Genomic DNA, 21320 nt, shown 5'->3' with positions numbered 1-21320 from the left:
TGCCATTAATTCCATCTCTTCACTCTTATTATTTTTTCTCAGAGTTCTCGTAGTTGTGGTCTCTGATCTTTGATCAAGTGTCTTATTTCTAACCCAATTCTCAAATCCATAAGTTAAAATTAGCTCAAACACTATGTTGTACACAGCTAGTTTAGTGTTTTGACTAATTTCTCTCTTACTTCATATAAATTTATTCATTTGATTTCCTACTACACCTGCTTTGCTAATTCTGTTTTCTATTTCCATACTTAATTTCCATCTTCACTAAAAATTGAACTTAAATAATTGAAATTTGTTGTTATTTGTTCTATAGGTTCTCTTCCAAATGGTATTGATGTTTTCAATGATCCTGCCTATTTTCATAATCTTTATCATTTTATTTTGTTGATTTTTATACTAAATTTGCACTTGGTCATGTTCCGAAGGAGTGGAAGGAGGGCAAAATTGTGCCACTTCATAAAGGAGGTGATCGAACTCAAGCATCAAACTATAGGCCTATCTGTGTGTCAGGTGTTGTGGTTAAGTTGTTGGAGAAGCTTATGAGAACTAGGATCCAGAGTTGGGTTGACAACAATGGTATTATCTATCTTTGATGGACAGCATGGATTTGCTAAAGGGATGTCATGTTTTTAGTAATCTACTTACCTATTACAATAAAGTGACTGCTTCCTTGGACAGAGGAGAAGGATACACAGTAATATACTTGGATTTCGCAAAGGCTTTTGATAGAGTACCTCATGATAAGTTGACAGTCAAACTAGAGCAGATGGGGTTGGATATTAGATTAGTGCATTGGATTGGAGACTGACTATCTGATAGGTATCAACAAGTTGTGTATGGGGGTGCAATATCCAGGAAAAGGAAAGTCACTAGTGGAGTGCCTCAGGGATCTGTTTTAGGGCCATTACTATTTAACTTGTATATTAATGATATTGGTGAAGATTTGGATGGATATATTCAGTTGTTTGCAGATGATGCAAAGTTGGGACAAACCATAAAGAGTAGTGAAGATGTTGTGGCCTTGCAAGAAGACTTGAATAAATTGAGTGATTGGGCATGGAAATGGGGATGTGAGTTCAATGTTGCAAAATGTAAGGTTTTAAAATTTGGAAAACAAAGATGGGATGCAGAATTTATGCTTGGTGAGAATATATTGTTGGAGGTAGAGGAAATAAGAGATCTGGGGATGATAGTGGATAAGGATCTAAAATTTAGGGGACACATCGCCAAAATTGTGAAGACAACACAAAGACTTCTAGGAATGATGCAGAGGACACTGATGTGTAGAAGTAGGGAGATTCTTGTTCCATTGTATAAGGCTTTGATTAGGCCACACATGGACTATTGTGCCCAGATTTGGTCACCTGGTTTTCAGAAGGATGAAGAGATGTTGGAAAGGGTCCAAAGGTGACTGACTAAGGTAGTTTCTGACCTGTGGAATGTTGAGTATGAGGAAAGATTGAGAAGATGTAATTTGCAGAGTCTGGTGGACAGGAGAAGGAGGGGAGATATGATAGAGACCTATAAGTTGGTAAGGGGTTGTTATAGGATCAATGGTGGAGAAGTTCTACAGAGAATAGTGGGAGATCAGGGGAGAACCAGAGGTCATCCCTGGAAACTGTATAAAGAGGATGTGAGTAGGGGAGTGAGAGGCAGGTTTTTGCGTGCAGAGTTGTGAATGATTGGAATGCCTTGCCTGAGAGTGTGGTGTCTGCAAGGAGTTTGAGTGTGTTTAAGACACGGTATGATGAGATGTGTGTGTGATAAAAGGACCTCCCAGATGAGTCTTTGACTCCATGAGGTCTTGGGAAATAATAATAATAATAATAATAATAATAATTCAATCCTCTAACCAGGCCTTCTTAATTATGCAGTTTAGTCACTGTAAAATTTTTATACCTCCATATTTGAGCATTTCTGGTCAAATATCATCTACTCTAGTTGCCTTTCTGCATTTGAGGCTTTTGAAGGCTTTCTCTACTTGAAGTATTGATATGTATGAGGTAGGTTCCAAAAGTTTCCGACCTGACGTACAAAATTCAGGCCAATTTTAAAATGCCGTGCGTGACAGATGGTACCATCTACAGGGAGCTTAGTGTATCAGTTTCAACTCTATACCTATGTCATTCAGTTGGAGGCACTCATTTGACATTCATTTGAAGAGAGATTGTTGAAGATGATCCTCTTGATGGTCAGCCTGTGGAAGTGATGACTGAGGAAAATGTCTCTCTTGTTGAGATGGAACTGCTCAGTGACAGAGGACTGATGATCAAAGAAATCTCAGCAAGGTTGGGACTTTCTATAACAATCTTCTTTCGCATCATTCATGAGAAGTTTCACATGACGCAGGTTAGTGCAGGGTGGGTGCCCCGACTTTTCCTCTTCAATTCAGAAGGAGCATCGTGTGTCCTATTCCACAAGTTTTTAGAGCTTTGCCAAGGGAATCAGAGAGAAGTGCTGGAATCTGTTGTCACCGGGGATGAACCATGGTCCTTTATTATGATCCTCTTTCCAAAAGGGAATCCATGGAGCAGTACAAACCAGGCGAAGTTCCACCAAGGTCACTCAGTCCACCAAGAAGATCATTGCAATCATCTTTTGGGATTGCTGTGGAATTCTCTTGACTAACCTCAAGGAAAGGAATACCACCGTGAATGCAGAAGAGTATGTTTCACTCCTGCGCAAACCATGCTACAAAATAAAGGAGAAGAGACGAGAAATGCCAAGTCATGGTGCTTGCCTATTTCATGACAATGCTCCAGTCCATGTGGCTATTGTTGTGAAGGCTGCAGTGAAGGACTGTTGCTTCCAGGAGATTGAATACTCACCCTACAGCCCAGATCTAGCACCCAGCGACTACTACCATCTCTTCTTGAAACTGAAGAAAGACCTTCAAAGAAGAAGATCTTCAGATGACAATAAGGTGAAAGATGCAGTTTTAGGCCATTTTGCAGACAAAAGTACAGAATATTTTTCCAGGGGCATAGAAATGTTAATTCAAAGATGTGAAAAGCATGTTGAAGTAAAGGGAGATTATGATGAAAAGTGACACTGCTGTTTTCTTTTGAATGTTTTCTACCACTATGCTGCCACTGCTTGTTTCATTCTAGAATATCTTTATCATCTTTGATTCCTTTTACAGTACTCTTTCCTCCATTACAAACTTGTTTCAATAGCCTCCTTTCTGATATTTATTTCCATGTTTTTACCAAAATCTTCTCATGTTCAGCTAGTTTTACACAGTGCTTTGCTTTCTTATATTTTTCTCTGTACTCTCTAAAAGCACATGCTGATTAATGTTTCGAAATGCTGTCTTCTTTTCCTTGATTGCCTCTTTAATTTCCTGAGCCCATCACGAAGTTCTGATATTTCTATCCTTACCGACAACCTTACTACATACCTTTCTGGCTAAATTAATGTTTTTTTGAGAGTTTGCCACTGAATTTCCAAGGTTTAGCTCTTGTTTTCAGACTCTAATTTTTTCTTGAATAATCTTTGTGTATTTGAGTCTACAGTTCACCTCCAAAAGCTGTTCAATTTTGACTCGTTTCAAAGCTTTCTCGCATATTTTTCAATATGATATTAATTTTATCCTGATCAAAACTACATATTATGAAAATTATGGATACAACTACCATGTTAGAGTAAAACTTTAGTTTAATATAAACTAATTTAATATAAACTTTGTGTTTATATTAAATTAATATAAATTAGTTTATATTAAACTAATTATATAAACTTGGATCTGGTCATCTCATCAGAGGATGTAATTATAAATGAGGTGTCAAATCATCCACCAATTGGTGAGAGTGACCATGAGGTTATTACCTGGGTGGTTGCCAGCAGTGCGAGGACCCCTGTGAGAAAAGGGTATATGTGGAACTGCAAGGGGGTTGATTATGAAGAGCTCAGAAGACAGCTTGTGGGTGTAGCGTGGAATGAGGAGTTAGCTGGAAAAGAGATCAATGCAGCTTGGGGGATTTTCAAAAACAGTTTAGTAGATGCAATGTCTAAATGTATTCCAAGGGTGAGAAGGTTAAATAAGGTAGGTGTCAGATGGATGAATAAAGAGATTAAACATGTGATACAGAGAAAAAGGGCATTGTGGGGGCAGCATAAGAGAAGTGGAAATAACCAATTTCATGAGGTCTACAAAGACCAGGCAAGGAGGGTAACTTGGTTGGTGAGAGTAGCTAAAGAGAGGTATGAACAGCAGTTAGCTAATGAAGCCAAAAAGAATCCTAGGGAGTTCTTTCGATATGTAGCCAGCAAAAGAAAGAATGATTATGGAAGGATGACATTGACTGGAGAAAATGGTATAAAGCCAGCTGTTGCAGAATGTGTGCTGGAGATACTTTACGAGCAGTTCATAAAGATCTTTCAATCTTGTGTGACTTCATGGAGAGATTGAGAGCAGTTGATGATGGGGAGGAGAGACTGACTGTAAGTGAGCAAAGAGGTGTTTTGGGAGTTGAGTAAACTAGATGTAAATAAGGCTGTGGGACTTGTTAATATATCACTGCGTATTCTGAAGGAATGTGCCAGGGAGTTGACACCTGCCTTGACATATTTTTTTAATATTCGGAACATGACCAAGTCTTGCATTTGGTCATGTTCCGAAGGAGTCGAAGGAGGGCAAGATTGTGCCACTTCATAAAGGAGGTGATCGAACTCAAGCATCAAACTATAGGCCTAGCTGTGTGTCAGGTGTTGTGGTTAAGTTGTTGGAGAAGCTTATGAGACCTAGGATCCAGAGTTGGGTTGACAACAATGGTATTATCTATCTTTGATGGACAGCATGGATTTGCTAAAGGGAGGTCATGTTTTAGTAATATACTTACTTATTATAATAAAGTGACTGCTTCCTTGGACAGAGGAAAAGGATACACAGTAATATACTTGGATTTCGCAAAGGCTTTTGATAGAGTACCTCATGATAAGTTGACAGTCAAACTAGAGCAGATGGGGTTGGATATTAGATTAGTGCATTGGATTGGAGACTGGCTATCTGATAGGTATCAACAAGTTGTGTATGGGGGGAGCGATATCCAGGAAAAGGAAAGTCACTAGTGGAGTGCCCCAGGGGTCTGTTTTAGGGCCATTACTGTTTAAGTTATATATTAATGATATTGGTGAAGATTTGGATGGATATATTCAGTTGTTTGCCGATGATGCAAAGGTGGAACAAACCATAAAGAGTAGTGAAGATGTTGTGGCCTTGCAAGAAGACTTGAATAAATTGAGTGATTGGGCATGGAAATGGAGATGTGAGTTCAATGTTGCAAAATGTAAGGTTTTAAAATTTGGAAAACAAAGATGGGATGCAGAATTTATGCTTGGTGAGAATATATTGTTGGAGGTAGAGGAAATAAGAGATCTGGGGGTGATAGTGGATAAGGATCTAAAATTTAGGGGACACATCGCCAAAATTGTGAAGACAACACAAAGACTTCTAGGAATGATGCAGAGGACACTGATGTGTAGAAGTAGGGAGATTCTTGTTCCATTGTATAAGGCTTTGATTAGGCCACACATGGACTATTGTGCCCAGATTTGGTCACCTGGTTTTCAGAAGGATGAAGAGATGTTGGAAAGGGTCCAAAGGTGACTGACTAAGGTAGTTTCTGACCTGTGGAATGTTGAGTATGAGGAAAGATTGAGAAGATGTAATTTGCAGAGTCTGGTGGACAGGAGAAGGAGGGGAGATATAATAGAGACCTATAAGTTGGTAAGGGGTTGTTATAGGATCAATGGTGGAGAAGTTCTACAGAGAATAGTGGGAGATCAGGGGAGAACCAGAGGTCATCCCTGGAAACTGTATAAAGAGGGTGTGAGTAGGGGAGTGGAAGCAGGGTTTTTTTGTGCAGAGTTGTGAATGATTGGAATGCCTTGCCTGAGAGTGTGGTGTCTGCAAGGAGTTTGCGTGTGTTTAAGACACGGTATGATGAGATGTGTGCATGATAAAAGGACCTCCCAGATGAGTCTTTGACTCCATGAGGTCTTGGGGTAATAATAATACTAATAAAAAGAATAATATATATACAAAGAAACAAGCTGCACTACAATCTGTATACCATGCTAAAGTTACTGATCAGTAGTTAAAACTATTTACCTGACTGTTAAAAAAAAACCTTACTACATCAAAACTAGAGTCCTGTTATCTATTAGGTTACAAAGTTAACTTAAGCTGGAGAGTAACATATTCATATAGAAAAATAATAAATAAATAAAAAATAAAATCACCGATACAAGTGTACATATAAATTGCAACAACTGGTATGGACAGTGGCCAATAAAAGATGAAAAACTTAAAGAGTCCTAAAGTCAGGGTTTGTTGGTAACTAAGTGGGCTGAGTGTGTCTCATCTAAATTCTTGGGATTTTTAAGCCACCATTATTATTAAGATTAGGGTGGTTGATCAAAATTTCTCGGGCTTGTTTAAATTTCCATTCATACAAAGTTTTTTTTATGATGTAAAGAACAAGTACTTTACCAATCAGTTTGATGTAGGGTGTTAAGAGCGAGATCTGAGAGGCCTGTTCACCAAAATTATTATATTTAATGTGTCATTTGTGTTCTTTTTTAAGGACAGGGATTGTACGTCCAGTTTTCCAAATATAAGATAAGTTTACAGGTGCAATAGATGCAATAAACTCCAGGGTGTGCCAATGGGGGAGAGGATCCTTAGAGGAGTTGAATATGTTTTTTAATTTTAAAGATGGTTTAAAAGTGGCATTAAGATTATAATGATGTAGGAGTCTATTACTTCTCTCTGATAACCCTTTAATGTATTGGATAGTTATGGTTTTACTGTAATCTATATTACTTTTTGATGAAGTTTTATGAAGAATTTTATTAATAGTATTTTTGCTATATCCGTTATTTATAAATGTATTGCTAATAATTTTTAATTCTTGTTTAAGATTTTGTTTATTAGAGCAAATTGTTATAGTTCTGGTTTTGAGGGTTTTGATGACCCCAAATTTTTGTGAAGGGTGGTGATATGAGTTAGCATGTATATATTGGCCGGTGTGTGTAGGTTTGCGGTAAACAGTGAAGGATAGATTGCCCAAGGGAAGACTTATGACTAGTGTATCCAGGAAAGGGAGCGAGTTCTGATTTTCAATTTCAATAGTAAATCGAATGCACTCGTTTTATTTGTTAAGGTGGCTAAGAAATGTGTTCAATGTTTGGCAGCCATGTGGCCAGATAATGAAAACATCATTAACATATCTAAGCCAAACTGTAGGTTTTGGAGTAAAACAATCAAGCGCACTCTGCTCAAAAGCTTCCATATAAAAATTAGTGATTGGGGGGGGGGGGAATAGTGGTGAGCCCCATGGCCGTGCCTTCTTTTTTTAGGTAAAATTTATTTTGCCACATGAAGTAACCAGAATGTAGTACGGACAAAGATAGCCTTAATATCATGCAAAAATTTGTTCTGTAGAAGAAGAATTGTGTCATTGATTTTAGGACATTTGTGAAAAGGGCAGAAACGTCAAAACTGACTAATGAATCATATTTGCCGAGTGTTATGTTTTTAATTTTGTTTATGAAGTGTTGTGTGTTCTTTATATTTTGGTTTGTATTAAACTAAGGTTTTACTCTAACATGGTAGTTGGATCCATAATTTTCATAAAATGTATTCTGATCACTGTGTAAGCATGAAGGAAAGGGCTGATCAAAACTAATTGATGATCAGCTCCTATTCTTGTATCCTAAAGCTATGTAAAGATATTGCTATTAGCAATAACATAGTCAATGCTGTTTTTCTTATTTCATGTGCCTTCTTTCAATGTGAATTTGTATGCATCATTCATTGTCTAATTCCCTATTCTGATATTTGCCTACATTACTCTAATTGATATGTCTTGCCATTCAAGAAGATTATTATCCTCAGTTTTAGTGTTGAGGACTATAGCTATGCCTTCTTTTTCCCTGGTCATTTTTAACGGAATATAACATCTTATATTTGTTGCTTAGAAGAATCTTACTTCTTTTGGTCACACTTGCTATGTCACTCTTGGACTTATCCAATTCTTCTGCTGGTTTCATTTCATTTCCATTGATGCCTTGCCTCTTATGTTGATGGTGCCAATCTTTAACTCTGCTGATGTTGGGACTTTGGTTCACTGACAGAAAAAGCAGAGCCTTGTTTAACTGGGTATCGCCCCATTCAAAATGAAATGCTTCCATGTTGTATACCATCATTTTATTTTGGTTTAACCCAATAAAGAATACAATTTGGTTGGCTAAATCCCAAATTGCTAGCCTATCTTCATTTTTTCAGTATCCAGGTTAATCCAGGTTAATAAAGTGCATCACGAGAAGGTAATGGATATTGGGATTGAATATTAGGGCAGAAGCCTTGTTTGTTTCTCTGTATTCCTAAAAGACTATGTGGAGGTCTCTTCCCAGTTATCCAGTTTTGACCTTTAAGTGACCTGTACCACATCACTGTAAAATAATAATAGATATTTATTATTCTTTCTTTAATAATTTTCAATACCAAGGTGAAGCCTTTCAGGCTGTTTTCTTCATAATAAATAAAATTTAATTATATACGTTATAAATTAATTTTTATAGTATGTGAAAGGCATAATTGCAGCCATATGATGGCATGGAGACTGGATGCTCTCTTTATGCGTTCCATAAAGAGAGCATCCAATGAAGATAGGAGTCTATCTCTTCCCACTGCATGTTCCCTCTACTTGTTTTCTCTTTACCCCCTGAACTCTAGCAGTGTCATTGCAATTAAATTTTAAAAAAAAAATTCCCTCAAAAATATAAAAACTCAAACTTTACAAAAAAAAAAAAAAAAAAAAAAAAACTGTTCCACATCCATTTCATGAACATTCAAGACATAAATGCCAACTTAAACAATGTGCACTGTCACCTATATACACCCAAACCTGATTTGCCAAAACAACCATGCTTCTTGACTGTTCGAACTACACTCAACTTAATTTCTTCTGCCAGAAGGCTGGTATTTGTGCTTTTCTTTGGTCTGATGTTTTTTTCTAGAAGATGTCTAATCCTCAATCTCCTCTTTTTGACCTTTTTAATTCTTGGCTTAAGATTTCCTTGCTTCATTACATGTTTTCAACTGCCATCTTTATTGCTTTCCTCAATTTTGAAAATTATTCTGACCTCTTTGTCTTCTTATCTTTGGAATGAAATGTGAATAGCATCTCCACCCTAAACTAACAGGCTGTTGGTTCAAGCATTGTATTACTGATGTTTGTGAATGTTGTTGTTGTTAGGTAGTAGATATTTCATTATCTGGTATAAAATCACTGCTTTGCTTACTGAATATCTGACAGCTTGAAACATTCTATACTGACAAAAACATTCTATACAGAAGCCTGATCTAGAGAATAAGGCTTCTTGAATTAATTAACCTTTATTGCACTCTGCTTTGATCTGCTTTTTGATTTTTAATGGTTCAAACACATCAAAGGTCATATTGCACCAGGACACGGGTTTCAGCAGTACATATGGTAAACAGTTAGTAGGACAATCACAATTTTTCGTGCCCTTGGCAGGATTCGAACTTGAACTCACAGCCTTTTGGCTAGAGAGCAGATATACTAACCACTCGGCCAACCAAGCTGGCACCTATTACACTAAAATGTACTGTAGATTTCCAAAGTTTGTTGGGCTTCAGATAAAAAAAAATAGCCACTGTGTCTTTTTTTTTTTTTTTTTTTTTGTGGTTATTCCAGCCAGTGGCTAATAGCAGTTCCTAGGTAATTTTGAAGAGCATGCAATAGTTATTTGAATTTTTGTAATATTATTATTATTATTATTGTTAATATTGACACTAGACTTCCTGAAAGTCAAACATCATGGGGAATCCCCACTGTTTCTGAACTCACCAGGTTCTTGGGAAGTGCATTCCATTCACCAACCACTCCACATATCAAGAACCTGATCCACACACCCCTCTTCACACCCTCTTTATAGAGCTTCGAGGGATACCTCCTGTCACCCTATGTTCTATGCAAAATCTTTTACACTTTTAACTAATAACAATCGACTACCAACTTCCCCCTCTCCCTCTTTCCCTTTACTTCTTCTACTCACATGGTTTTGCAAGTTGCATCCCATCGACCTGTTTTCATATTCCAGGTTTCCCCAAAGTGGGCTATGCAGTCTTAGGGCTCCACAACTGAAATTCTAGAGCTCTGCGAATCTTGTTTACAAACAAACATTCAGTTTTTTTGTTTTTTTTTAATTAATGAATTGATTGATGCTACAAGTTACATCCATCAGACCAGACTTTGAAAACTATGCAGTTCAAAACAACAACTGCAGTGTAGTCATTAAAATGAACTTATATTTTTTAAATTTAAGATTTCTAAAATTTAAATTTTCTAAATTGTAAAATGGTGAGTGTTTATTGATTTCTTCCTTTTTTTCATGTTTATTTTAAAGATTGAGTTGTGAGGGCTCTGCAAAAAATTTTCTTGCTTTAAGGCTTCACTTTAGCAAGAAGTTTGAGAAACCCTGCCATATTCCATAGCCCAGACACTGACTTGATAAACCTACTCAGTACCCTCTCATCTCTAACATATCTTTTTGCCTTTGAAAAGAAACCAGATAAGAGATCTGGGAGTGATAGTGGATAAGGATCTAAAATTTAGGGGACACATCGCCAAAATTGTGAAGACAACACAAAGACTTCTGGGAATGATGAGGAAGACAGTGACGTGTAGAAGTAGGGAGATTCTTGTTCCATTGTATAAGGCTTTGATTAGGCCACACATGGACTATTGTGCCCAGATTTGGTCACCTGGTTTTCAGAAGGATGAAGAGATGTTGGAAAGGTGCAAAGGCGACTGACTAAGGTAGTTTCTGACCTCTGGAATGTCGAGTATGAGGAAAGATTGAAAATATGTAATTTGCAGAGTCTAGTGGAGAGAAGGAAGAGGGGAGATATGATAGAGACCTACAAGTTGGTAAGGGGTTGTTATAGGATCAATGGTGGAGAAGTTCTACAGAGAATAGTGGGAGATCAGGGGAGAACCAGAGGTCATACCTGGAAACTGTATAAAGAGGGTGTGAGTAGGGGAGTGAGAGGCAGGTTTTTTTCGTGCAGAGTTGTGAATGATTGGAATGCCTTGCCTGAGAGTGTGGTGTCTGCAAGGAGTTTGAATGTGTTTAAGACCCGGTATGATGAGATGTGTGTGAGATAAAAGGACCTCCTAGATGAGTCTTTGACTCCATGAGGTCTTGTTTTAATAATAATAATAATTGATTTGCACACAGTAGTCCATATGTGGCCATATCAAAACCTTATACATGGGAACCATAACCTCTTTGCATCTGCTTGTCAAGTTCCTCCTCATCATTGCCATAATCCATTGTGAGATCCCACAGGGCTCAGTACTGGGACCTATATTGTTTAACTTTTATATCAATGACATTGTCAGTGGAATGCAGGGGGATATTCAGTTGTTTACAGATGATGTGAAGCTGGGAAGGGTTATAAGTAATATTGCAGATGTGATAGTCCTGCAGGAGGATTGATTTGAATAAGCTAGATAGATGGACAAATGAATGGGGGATGTCAGTTTAATGCAGCAAAATGTAAGGTCTTGAGGTTTGGGACACATCGATAGGATGCTGCGTACTCTATTGGAGGCGCTATACTGGAGGAAGTAGGGGAGACAAGAGATCTGGGGGTTGATGATTGATAGAAACCTGAAATTCAGGGGACATATTGCAAAGGTGGTGAAGGTAACACAGAGGATTGCTGCAATAATGAGAAGGACACTGACCTGCAGAGATAAAAAAAAGTTATCATTCCATTGTATAAGACCCTGATCAAATCACACTTAGACTTTTGTTCTCAAATTTGGTCCCCCAGGATTTGAAGGGGATAAATTAACTGTGGAAGGGGTACAAAGGCAGATAACAAAGATGGTTTCAGGACTGTACAATGTTAGTTATGAGGATCGGCTAAGGGAATGTGGACTGCAGAGTTTGGTGATATGATTGAGACTTTTAAACTGTTGAGAGGTGGTTACAGGATTGACACTGGGGAGTTCTTTTGCTTGGTTGAACAGCGGGAAGGACTGATGACAAGGGACCATCACTGGAAGTTATGGAAGGAAACTGTGAGCAAGAGGGTGAAGAGTGGTTTCTTTGCATGGAGGGTGGTTGAACCGTGGAATGTATTGCCTGATAGAGTGGTGAGAGCGAGAACGGTCAATGAGTTTAAGGAGTGATATGATAGACTTTGTGTTTCCTAGGAGGGGACCTCCCATGATGAGTCTTCATAGACTTGTGTTTCCTAGGAAGGACATCCCATGATGAGTCTTTTGACTCCATGGAGGCCTAAATAATAATCATAATAATAATAATAATAAATTTTAGTATTATGACTCATAAATTTCAAGTCCCTGTCCACCAGATCCCTCATAAAGGATTAAATAAGAATATAAAAAGTTATAGATCTCGACTCTCATAATGATTGTGTGCCACATGATTAATCAAATGAAGAAGTTGAATGGAGTACACCATCAGCAACAGAACTGTGGATAGAATTTGCGGTCGATGAGCGAAGGTTGTTTTGTTTATACATAATTGTATAGTTGCTTTTAGATGACAGTGTTGCAATTAATGTGCTGTTAAGTGCAACAGCTGTCTCTGATTTCTTAAGAATTTGCTCTATCACTCCATTCATTGAGAAAAATAACATGTCTTTAATATTTCTTTTTGATCTCTCCAATAATTCTGCTTCTTGTGAATTTTTTGGGGGGTGGGTGGTGGTGGGGGATATTTGGCTTGTGCTATAGATGCAGTATTATTTATACATCTGTAATACGTGGGCTATATGCTAAATAAAATTTACATATGCCATTCAGAGGTATTTGTCTACTCCCCCATTTATTCAATATTGAATATGGAATGTAAATATAGAAATACTGTATATGCATAATATATTTCAATATTATAAGATAATATAAAGATTTTTAAAAGTGCTTTATAAGACATAAAATATGATCAAATAAGACAATATTTCATAAGCTGCAGTTATTATTTGCAGGTCATGAAATACAGAATATAGACTTTATAACATATAGACTTTATATGTTATAGTACAACAATATTACAAACATATATAAATAATATAGTCTTAAATATTTTTATTTTATTTATTTCAGATGTCATGTCTTTAGGCAGATATTGTTCTAGATACCAGAAGAAGGCAATTCATTCTTCCAGTAATATGCTTTTAATTCATTTCCATTCAGATAATTTATTGAACAACAAAGGATTTCGAGCTCATTATACTTCGTCTTTTATCTCTTCCACTATTTCAAACTTAGCAGATGATAGTGTTGGAGGTAATAATTTTTATTGCTATAAAATTATAGCCTTTAATAAATAAGTAAAAAAATACATGTGCAAAAGAGAATAAATAATGCATCTAATTATTTAAATTTCATAATGTAAAAAGATATTATTATTATCGGATGTCTAAAACTTTGTGCAGTTTGCAAAATTAATATTTTGACAAAACTTATGTAAAAATCATTGTAAGACATATTTATCCATGTACTTTGAAGTATGCCAAGTCACATAATATCTAACAAGCCTGAAGCGCTGCTTAGTAAAATAGTGAGGGGGAAGGAGCCTCTAGTTAAAGGTATTCAAGCATGTTTGTTTTCCTTCATGAGTATAAACCAGATGCTACATAACCAACAAGCAAGGTATTTATAACGTTCAGAGAAGGTACAGTGAGTGAATACACACCCCATTTGAAAAACTTTACACAGGGTGCATTATTAAGTGACTCATCACCTGATGAGTTACTTGATAATGCATCCTGTGAGGGACAGCTGTTGCTGCTACTAGTGATGATGAAGGCCAAAACTGAGTCTGATTCAAGTCAAACATCCTGTGTGGTGCAGAAAGCTTCATTGTAAATGATAAAACCATTTATTGCATCTGCATACTGAAATAGGTCTACAAACTTAGTTGGTTACACATAATCGCATAATGGAACACAAACTTCAGATACTATTGGGTTGGCAAATAAGTTTGTTCGGTTTTTCAGAGTGGAATGAAACACATTTTATTTAATATATATAATACATACTAGTCAGTTATATATTGATCCTCTTTATCAATGACCTCTTGCCATCTGTCCACCAACTTCATTATTCCGTGTTCATAAAACTCCTGAGGTTTACTGGTGAAAAACTGATCCAGGTGTCTTTTGACAGGCTCCTAATTAGTGAAGGTTTCCCCCCCTTCAGAGAATTCTGCAATGATCGGAATAAGTGGTAATAGGAAGGTGCCAAGTCCGGTGAATACGGAGGATGCAGCAAAACATCCCAGCCAAGACGTAACAATTTACTCCAGGTTGTTAACGATGTGTGGGGTCTGGCATTGTTGTGGTGAAAGACAACTCCTTTCCGAATTGCCAATTCAAGACATTTTGTGCTAATTGCACAGGCCAGTCGAGTTAACTGTGAGCAATAAACAGTTGAATCGATTGTTCTGCCTGACGGTAGCACCTCGTAGTGAACAACACCTTTATAATCCCACCACACAGAGAGCATGATCTTCTTTGGGTGCAATCCCGCTTTCGAGGTTGTTTGCAGCGGTTTGCTCTCATGTCCCCATGATCTTTTACGCACCACGTTATCGTACACGACCCATTTTTCATCTCCCGTAATCATCTGCTTCAAAAATTCGTCGTTTTCTTGGCAACGTCGCAGCAAATCACAGATGGATATACAAGCAGTCGTATTGGCCCCAGTCAATTCATGCGGCACCCAAACATTGAGTTTTGAAACATATCCCAGCTTGTGCAAATGGTTTTCAATGCTTGTATGGGATATGTCTGCAGCAATCTCTCGCACTGTTTGTGACAGATTTTTGTTGACGATATCCTTCACAACACTCAAATCAACCTCGGTTGGGCAACCGGTGTGAGGCGCATCACTGAGGTCGAAATCTCCAGAACAGAATTTGGCAAACCACTTTTGGCATATGCATTGTGTTAAGGCACCATCCCCATATTCGCTGCATATTTTTTATGGGCCTCTGCATCTCGTTTGCTTTTTTTGAAATAATAAAAGCAAAATATGCTGGTAATGTATGTTATTTCCTTCCATTTCTAAAAATATGTTGCACACATGCAACTGAAGTAGGCCGAATGAAAATTCACTGAAAGGTTATGTGAAATATTGCCTTTCAACTGCGCAATACCGCAACAATAGCAACAGGTGAAGCAGCGTAAACTTGTACTAATGCATAAACCAAACGAACTTATTTGCCAACCCAATATTATCCCTGCTTTCACATCATAATAATGATCTATTTTTGGACAAAACTGGATCATTATTTCATTGCACAACTGTTGTGCATCGAAGGCCAACTCCACACTGTCCATTACTTACACAACACTTATCATGCCTCTGTTTAAACTCATTCATTGACTCATGACTATCTGGCAATCTATTCTACTCATTCACTGCTCTCCAAACAAAAAAGCTAAGCCTCCTACCAAGCCAACCCTAAACTTACACAACGGCCAGAGAAGGTTCCCTTGTTTTCTTTCCCTCCCTCTTGTCATGTACTGATAAATTTTATCAGTATTTTCTGCAACTGAAAATTTGAAAGTGGATGTTAGGACAGTGTATTTAATATCATACTATGTTTGATGCTACAATAACACTTTGTTTTGCTTGCATGTAAGCAGTATAGTATCTGTGGGGGAGAAGGTGTTTTATATTATGCAAAGTCGTTTTCATTCCAGTTGTTTCTAATTATACTAATTGTAAGTAATATAGTATACAATAATATAGTAGACTTTAAATATTTAGTGAATTTGTGTTAAATAAATTGTGGCAGCAATTTATTAATCATGTTGATTCAAAAAAGTGTGTTATTCAAAACTGTGTAATGTGCGGAATTCCTGTAGTTTGTTAACCCATTCCTGAATTCTGTCCATAGCCAACTTTTCCAGTATCTTAACCATTACTCTAGAGATATGTATGAATCTATAACTTATTTCCTCAGTCTTGGATTCCCTTTTAAAAATGGAATTATCTTTTCTTTTTCTCCTCCCTTGGAACCTTGACAGTGTTGAAATTTAAGTTAAACAGCCTAGTTGCAGACATACTGCAAATTTTCTTTTGCACTTTCCCATAAAACACAGGCTGATATCCAGTCAAATAGCTGTATTCACATTGAGATTTAGTAGCATCTAAGCACCTCTCATTCATAAATTTTTATTCTTACATCAGTTCCTGTCACTGCATTAACTTCAACTAAATGTTACTCCTTTACAAAGTGATCACTCAGTAATTAAACTATTTCTTCTACTGTTCCATCTGCAGTCATTAAAGTTATCATTCCATATTCTTCCTTTTACTTTTCATGTAGCAGAAGACATCTTTGGAACTCTTTCATTTCTTGGCCTTCTAAGCTAAATTTCCTCTCTTAATTTGATTTTGCCTTCCTTACCATACTGGCAACTCTTCTTGCCAGTGTTTTGTACTTATGAGCTTGCTGGCCATCTTTTTACGCGTGCGTGCGCGCGCGCGCACACACACACACACACTATTCTCTCAATATTTTCTTTTATTCCAGCTCCTACTGAATGATGCTACTTCCTTTTAACTTTTGCCTGATTTATCCTTCTGCCCCTCAGTGTGCATAATCCTGTCATAATCCATACACTGATAATATTATTCATTCTTTAGTTATATACTGATCCAAGCTGCTTTCAATTGTCATAATCACCAGCTGAAAATTACACATGCATTCAACTGGAAATTTGAATTGGTACTCTCCCATCTTTTTCTCCATTTGAAAGATTTTTAGCAGAAAAACAATTCAACAGTGATGATGGCGTGAACCAAATCAAAACACAGACAGCAGGGACTACCTAGATGAGGAAATGCAGAAATATTTGCCCTGATATACAAAAAATGTAGGGGAGTAAATATATAGAGAGTTAGTCGACAATATGTTTAAATTTGTGACAATAGTGTAATACTAAAAATATTGTCATTTCATTTGTTTACAGCCATTTGGAACTTAGTTTCTAGATACATCTTGTATCTCTCAGCTTATAGGTTTCAGTCTTACCCATTCATGTTCCATGTGCCAAACTCTGCATGTTATGTACCATTCATCTGTTCTCATAGCCAACATCCTGCAGTACTGATGTTATTTTGGTATCCCCAATTGTATAATCTCCAAAGATCCCAGTGACGAGATCTGAGCACAGTAATCCAGCATGGTCTTATATATTCACCATAGTTTAACACATATATTGGATCTTAATCTTAGCAGAATAGCTGGTCTGTCCAAAATAGCAAAGTCAACATGGATATGATACTTAATAGATGTCTAGCAGGAAGATAAGTGGTAATTTATATTTGGTAGATGGTAGAAAAGACTGCTTCTGAGCTGGTTTGAAGGTAGTGTATAGATTGTGCTTGAGAAGAATCTGCACTATTTGTTCAGACATTCCTTTAAAGTAGGGTATGGAAATGCTTTTCATATCAAATTGTAGATTTGCTGAGGAATAATAACTATCAGGATTTTCTGGATGGCAGTTGATTATAACCATTAATCTTTTAACAAAAGGGAATCAGAAGAGCAGACTACATAAGCTCTTTGTACAAGATTTATACGTATCTTTTGTGATAGATATATCTGCCAATAAAGGAAGGTTTCTTATAAACAGAAAATGCAATATTGGCTGTTGCCATATGGATTGTTAAGGTATCCAAAAAAGGGAAAACTGGGAAAAGGGAAATTATAGTAACAAGATTTTATTTATTGATTATGTGTCTGTTTATCTATAAACCTGCAGATAATAGTAACAATTCATCTTTTAAGATGATGAACATTTGGATTAGTTCACAGCTATAAAATTGAGGCTTACACTTGCATAATAAAGTGGTGAAATGAGGCAGAGAGCAAGAATTATGAATGATATTCTGGCTGAAATGTGTGAGGAGATGGGAGTACAGTTTGTTAATGTGTGGAATGAGTTTGAGGGACGAAGTGAGCTGTATGGGAGCGATGTACTGCATTTGAGTGGTTATGGTGTGAGTCGATTGGAGAGACTGCTGCTGGAAAGTAGAGAAGTGAATAGAGAGAATGAATCAGATCGAGAGGGGGAGTGATGTGGAAGAGCAGGAGAGTAAGACAGGAGAGATTGAAGAAGTAGAAATGAATGGGGAAGTGAGTGGTATGAGTATAGAAAATGAGAGAATGGGTGTGCAAGAGGAGCAGGGAAACGGGGAGGCTCAGGGTGGACAGGGGTACACAGCGTGAGAAAGGTGGATGCTACAAGAGGAGGTGAGAGCATGTGTAGGCAGGAAAGAAATGGGATGACCAGGGATCAAGAGGAAACAGATGAAATTGAAAAGGGTTCTAAAATGAAGAAGCAGAAAGGGAAATGGCCCCAGACCAGCATGGAGAGATCACATCGAGTGAGTGGTATCAGTGGAACTAGCTGTAGATCCAGAAATGAGCTGTCGTGTTGTATACCAATGCTAGAAGTATAAGAAACAAGGTGGATGAAATGGTTGCACTAATTGCATCTGTTCACCCAAAGATTGTTAGAATAAGTGAGACATGGTTAGATGAGGACGACATCCTGACAGGAATAGAGATGGAAGGGTATGATATGTTTCGTGAGGATAGAAGGGGTAAAAAAAGGGGGGGAGTGCTATTGATGATAGAGAAAGAGTTATGTCCATACAAGGTAGAGATGCAAGAGGGAAATAGGGCCAGTGGTTTTGAGGCAGTATGTTGTGAGATAGAGGTGAATAGAATCAAATACTTGGTGGGATGTTGTTATAGACCTAGTAATGTGGATGGTGGTAATAGTGAAATGTATAGTCAAATAAGAAAAGGGTGATCATTATGGGTGATTTTAATTATGGCAATATAGACTGCAATGAAGAGATAGCAACTGGAAGTAAAGAAAATAAGTTTCTTGAGTTTTTGAGGGATAACTGCCTCAGACAGTATGTAACAGAGGGCACACAAGGATTAAGGGTCTTGGATTTAGTCATCTCATCAGAGGATGTAATTATAAATGAGGTGTCAAATCATCCACCAGTTGGTGAAAGTGACCATGAGGTGATTACCTGGGTGGTTGCCAGCAGTGCAAGGAACCCTGTGAAAAAAGGGTATATGTGGAACTACAAGGGGGGGGGGATTATGAAGAGCTCAGGAGACAGCTTGCGGGTGTAGCATGAAATGAGGAGTTAGCTGGAAAAGAGATCAGTGCAGCTTGGGGGATTTTCAAAAACTATTTAGTAGATGCAATGTCTAAATGTTTTCCAAGGGTGAGAAGGTTAAATAAGGTAGGTGTGAGATGGATGAATAAAGAGATTAAGCATGCGATACAGAGAAAAAGGGCATTGTGGAGGCAGCATAAGAGAAGTGGAAGTACCCAATTTCATGAGGTCTACAAAGACCAGGCAAGGAGGGTTACTTGGTTGGTGAAAGTAGCTAAAGAGAGGTAGGAACAGCAGTTAGCTAATGAAGCCAAAAAGAATCCTAGGGAGTTCTTTCGATATGTAGCCAGCAAAAGAAAGAATGATTATGGAAGGATGACATTGATTGGAGGAAATGGTATAAAGACAGCTGTTGCAGAATGTGTGCTGGAGATACTTTACGAGCAGTTCATAAAGATCTTTCAATCTTGTGAATGTGACTTCATGGAGAGATTGAGAGCAGTTGATGATGGGGAGGAGAGACTGACTGTAAGTGAGCAAGAGGTGTTTGGGGAGATGAGAAAACTAGATGTAAATAAGGCTGTGGGACTAGATAATATATCACCACTTATTCTGAAGGAATGTGCCAGAGAGTTGATACCTACCTTGACATATTTTTTTAATACGAATCTTGCACTTGGTCAAGTTCCTAAAGAGTGGAAGCAAGGCAAGATTGTGCCATGTCATAAAGGAGGTGATCGAACTCAAGCATTAAACTATAGGCCTAGCTGTGTGTCAGGTGTGTTGTGGTCAAGTTGTTGGAGAAGCTTGTGAGAACTTGGATCCAGAGTTGGGTTGACAACAATGGTATAATCTTTGATGAACAGCATGGATTTGCTAAAGGGAGGTCATGTTTTAGTAATCTACTTACTTATTACAATAAAGTGACTGCTTCCTTGGACAGAGGAGAAGGATACACAGTAATATACTTGGATTTTGCAAAGGCTTTTGATAGAGTACCTCATGATAAGTTGACAGTCAAACTAGAGCAGATGGGGTTGGATATTAGATTAGTGCATTGGATTGGAGACTGGATATCTGATAGGTATCAACAAGTTGTGTATGGGGGTGCGATATCCAGGAAAAGGAAAGTCACTAGTGGAGTGCGTTAGGGGTCTGTTTTAGGGCCATTACTATTCAACTTGTATATTAATGATATTGGTGAAGATTTGGATGGATATATTCAGTTGTTTGGAGATGATGCAAAGTTGGGACGAACCATAAAGAGTAGTGAAGATGTTGTGACCTTGCAAGAAGACTTGAATAAATTGAGTGATTGGGCATGGAAATGGGGATGTGAGTTCAATGTTGCAAAATGTAAGGTTTTAAATGGAAAACAAAGATGGGATGCAGAATTTATGCTTGGTGAGAATATATTGTTGGAGGTAGAGGAAATAAGAGATCTTGGGGTGATAGTGGATAAGGATCTAAAATTTAGGGGACACATCGCCAAAATTGTGAACACAACACAAAGACTTCTGGAATGATGCGGAGGACGCTGACGTGTAGAAGTAGGGAGATTCTTGTTCCATTGTATAAGGCTTTGATTAGGCCACACATGGACTATTGTGCCCAGATTTGGTCACTGGGTTTTCAGAAGGAATGAAGAGATGTTGGAAATGGTCCAAAGGCGACTGACTAAGGTAGTTTCTGACCTCTGGAATGTTGTGTATAAGAAAAGATTGAGAAGATGTAATTTGCAGAATCTGGTGGAGAAAAGGAAGAGGGGAGATATGATAGAGACCTATAAGTTGGTAAGGGGTTGTTATAAGATCAATGGTGGAGAAGTTCAACAGAGAATAGTGGGAGATCAGGGGAGAACCAGAGGTCATCCCTGGAAACTGTATAAAGAGGGTGTGAGTAGGGGAGTGAGAGGCAGGTTTTTTTTTGTGCAGAATTGTGAATGATTGGAATGCCTTGACTGAGAGTGTGGTGTCTGCAAGGAGTTTGAGTGTGTTTAAGACACAGTATGATGAGATGTGTGTGTGTGATAAAAGGACCTCCCAGATGAGTCTTTGACTCCATGAGGTTTTGGGAAATAATAATAATAAA

At 37.6% G+C, this 21320-nt stretch overlaps 1 protein-coding gene across 4 annotated transcripts in view; it reads left to right on the top strand.

Annotated features, from left to right (window-relative positions):
* Positions 1-21320, top strand: part of LOC150106550 (mannan-binding lectin serine protease 1-like) — a 202399-nt gene that overhangs the window by 86158 nt on the left and 94921 nt on the right. For all 4 annotated transcript variants that reach the window (XM_090392524.1, XM_090392523.1, XM_090392525.1 and 1 more), the window contains one exon: positions 13173-13355. In XM_090392524.1, the coding sequence (XP_090248650.1) occupies positions 13173-13355 (183 nt within the window). The remainder of the gene's footprint in view (positions 1-13172; positions 13356-21320) is intronic.

Source organism: Typopeltis vanoorti, chromosome 5 (assembly GCF_054136105.1).
Source record: "Typopeltis vanoorti isolate ZY-2024b chromosome 5, IOZ_Tvanoo_1.0, whole genome shotgun sequence".
In the NCBI taxonomy this organism is placed as follows: Eukaryota; Metazoa; Arthropoda; class Arachnida; order Uropygi; family Thelyphonidae; genus Typopeltis; species Typopeltis vanoorti.
The sequence above is the reverse complement of the archived record's forward strand: the minus strand, read 5'-3'. Positions and strand labels throughout refer to the sequence as shown.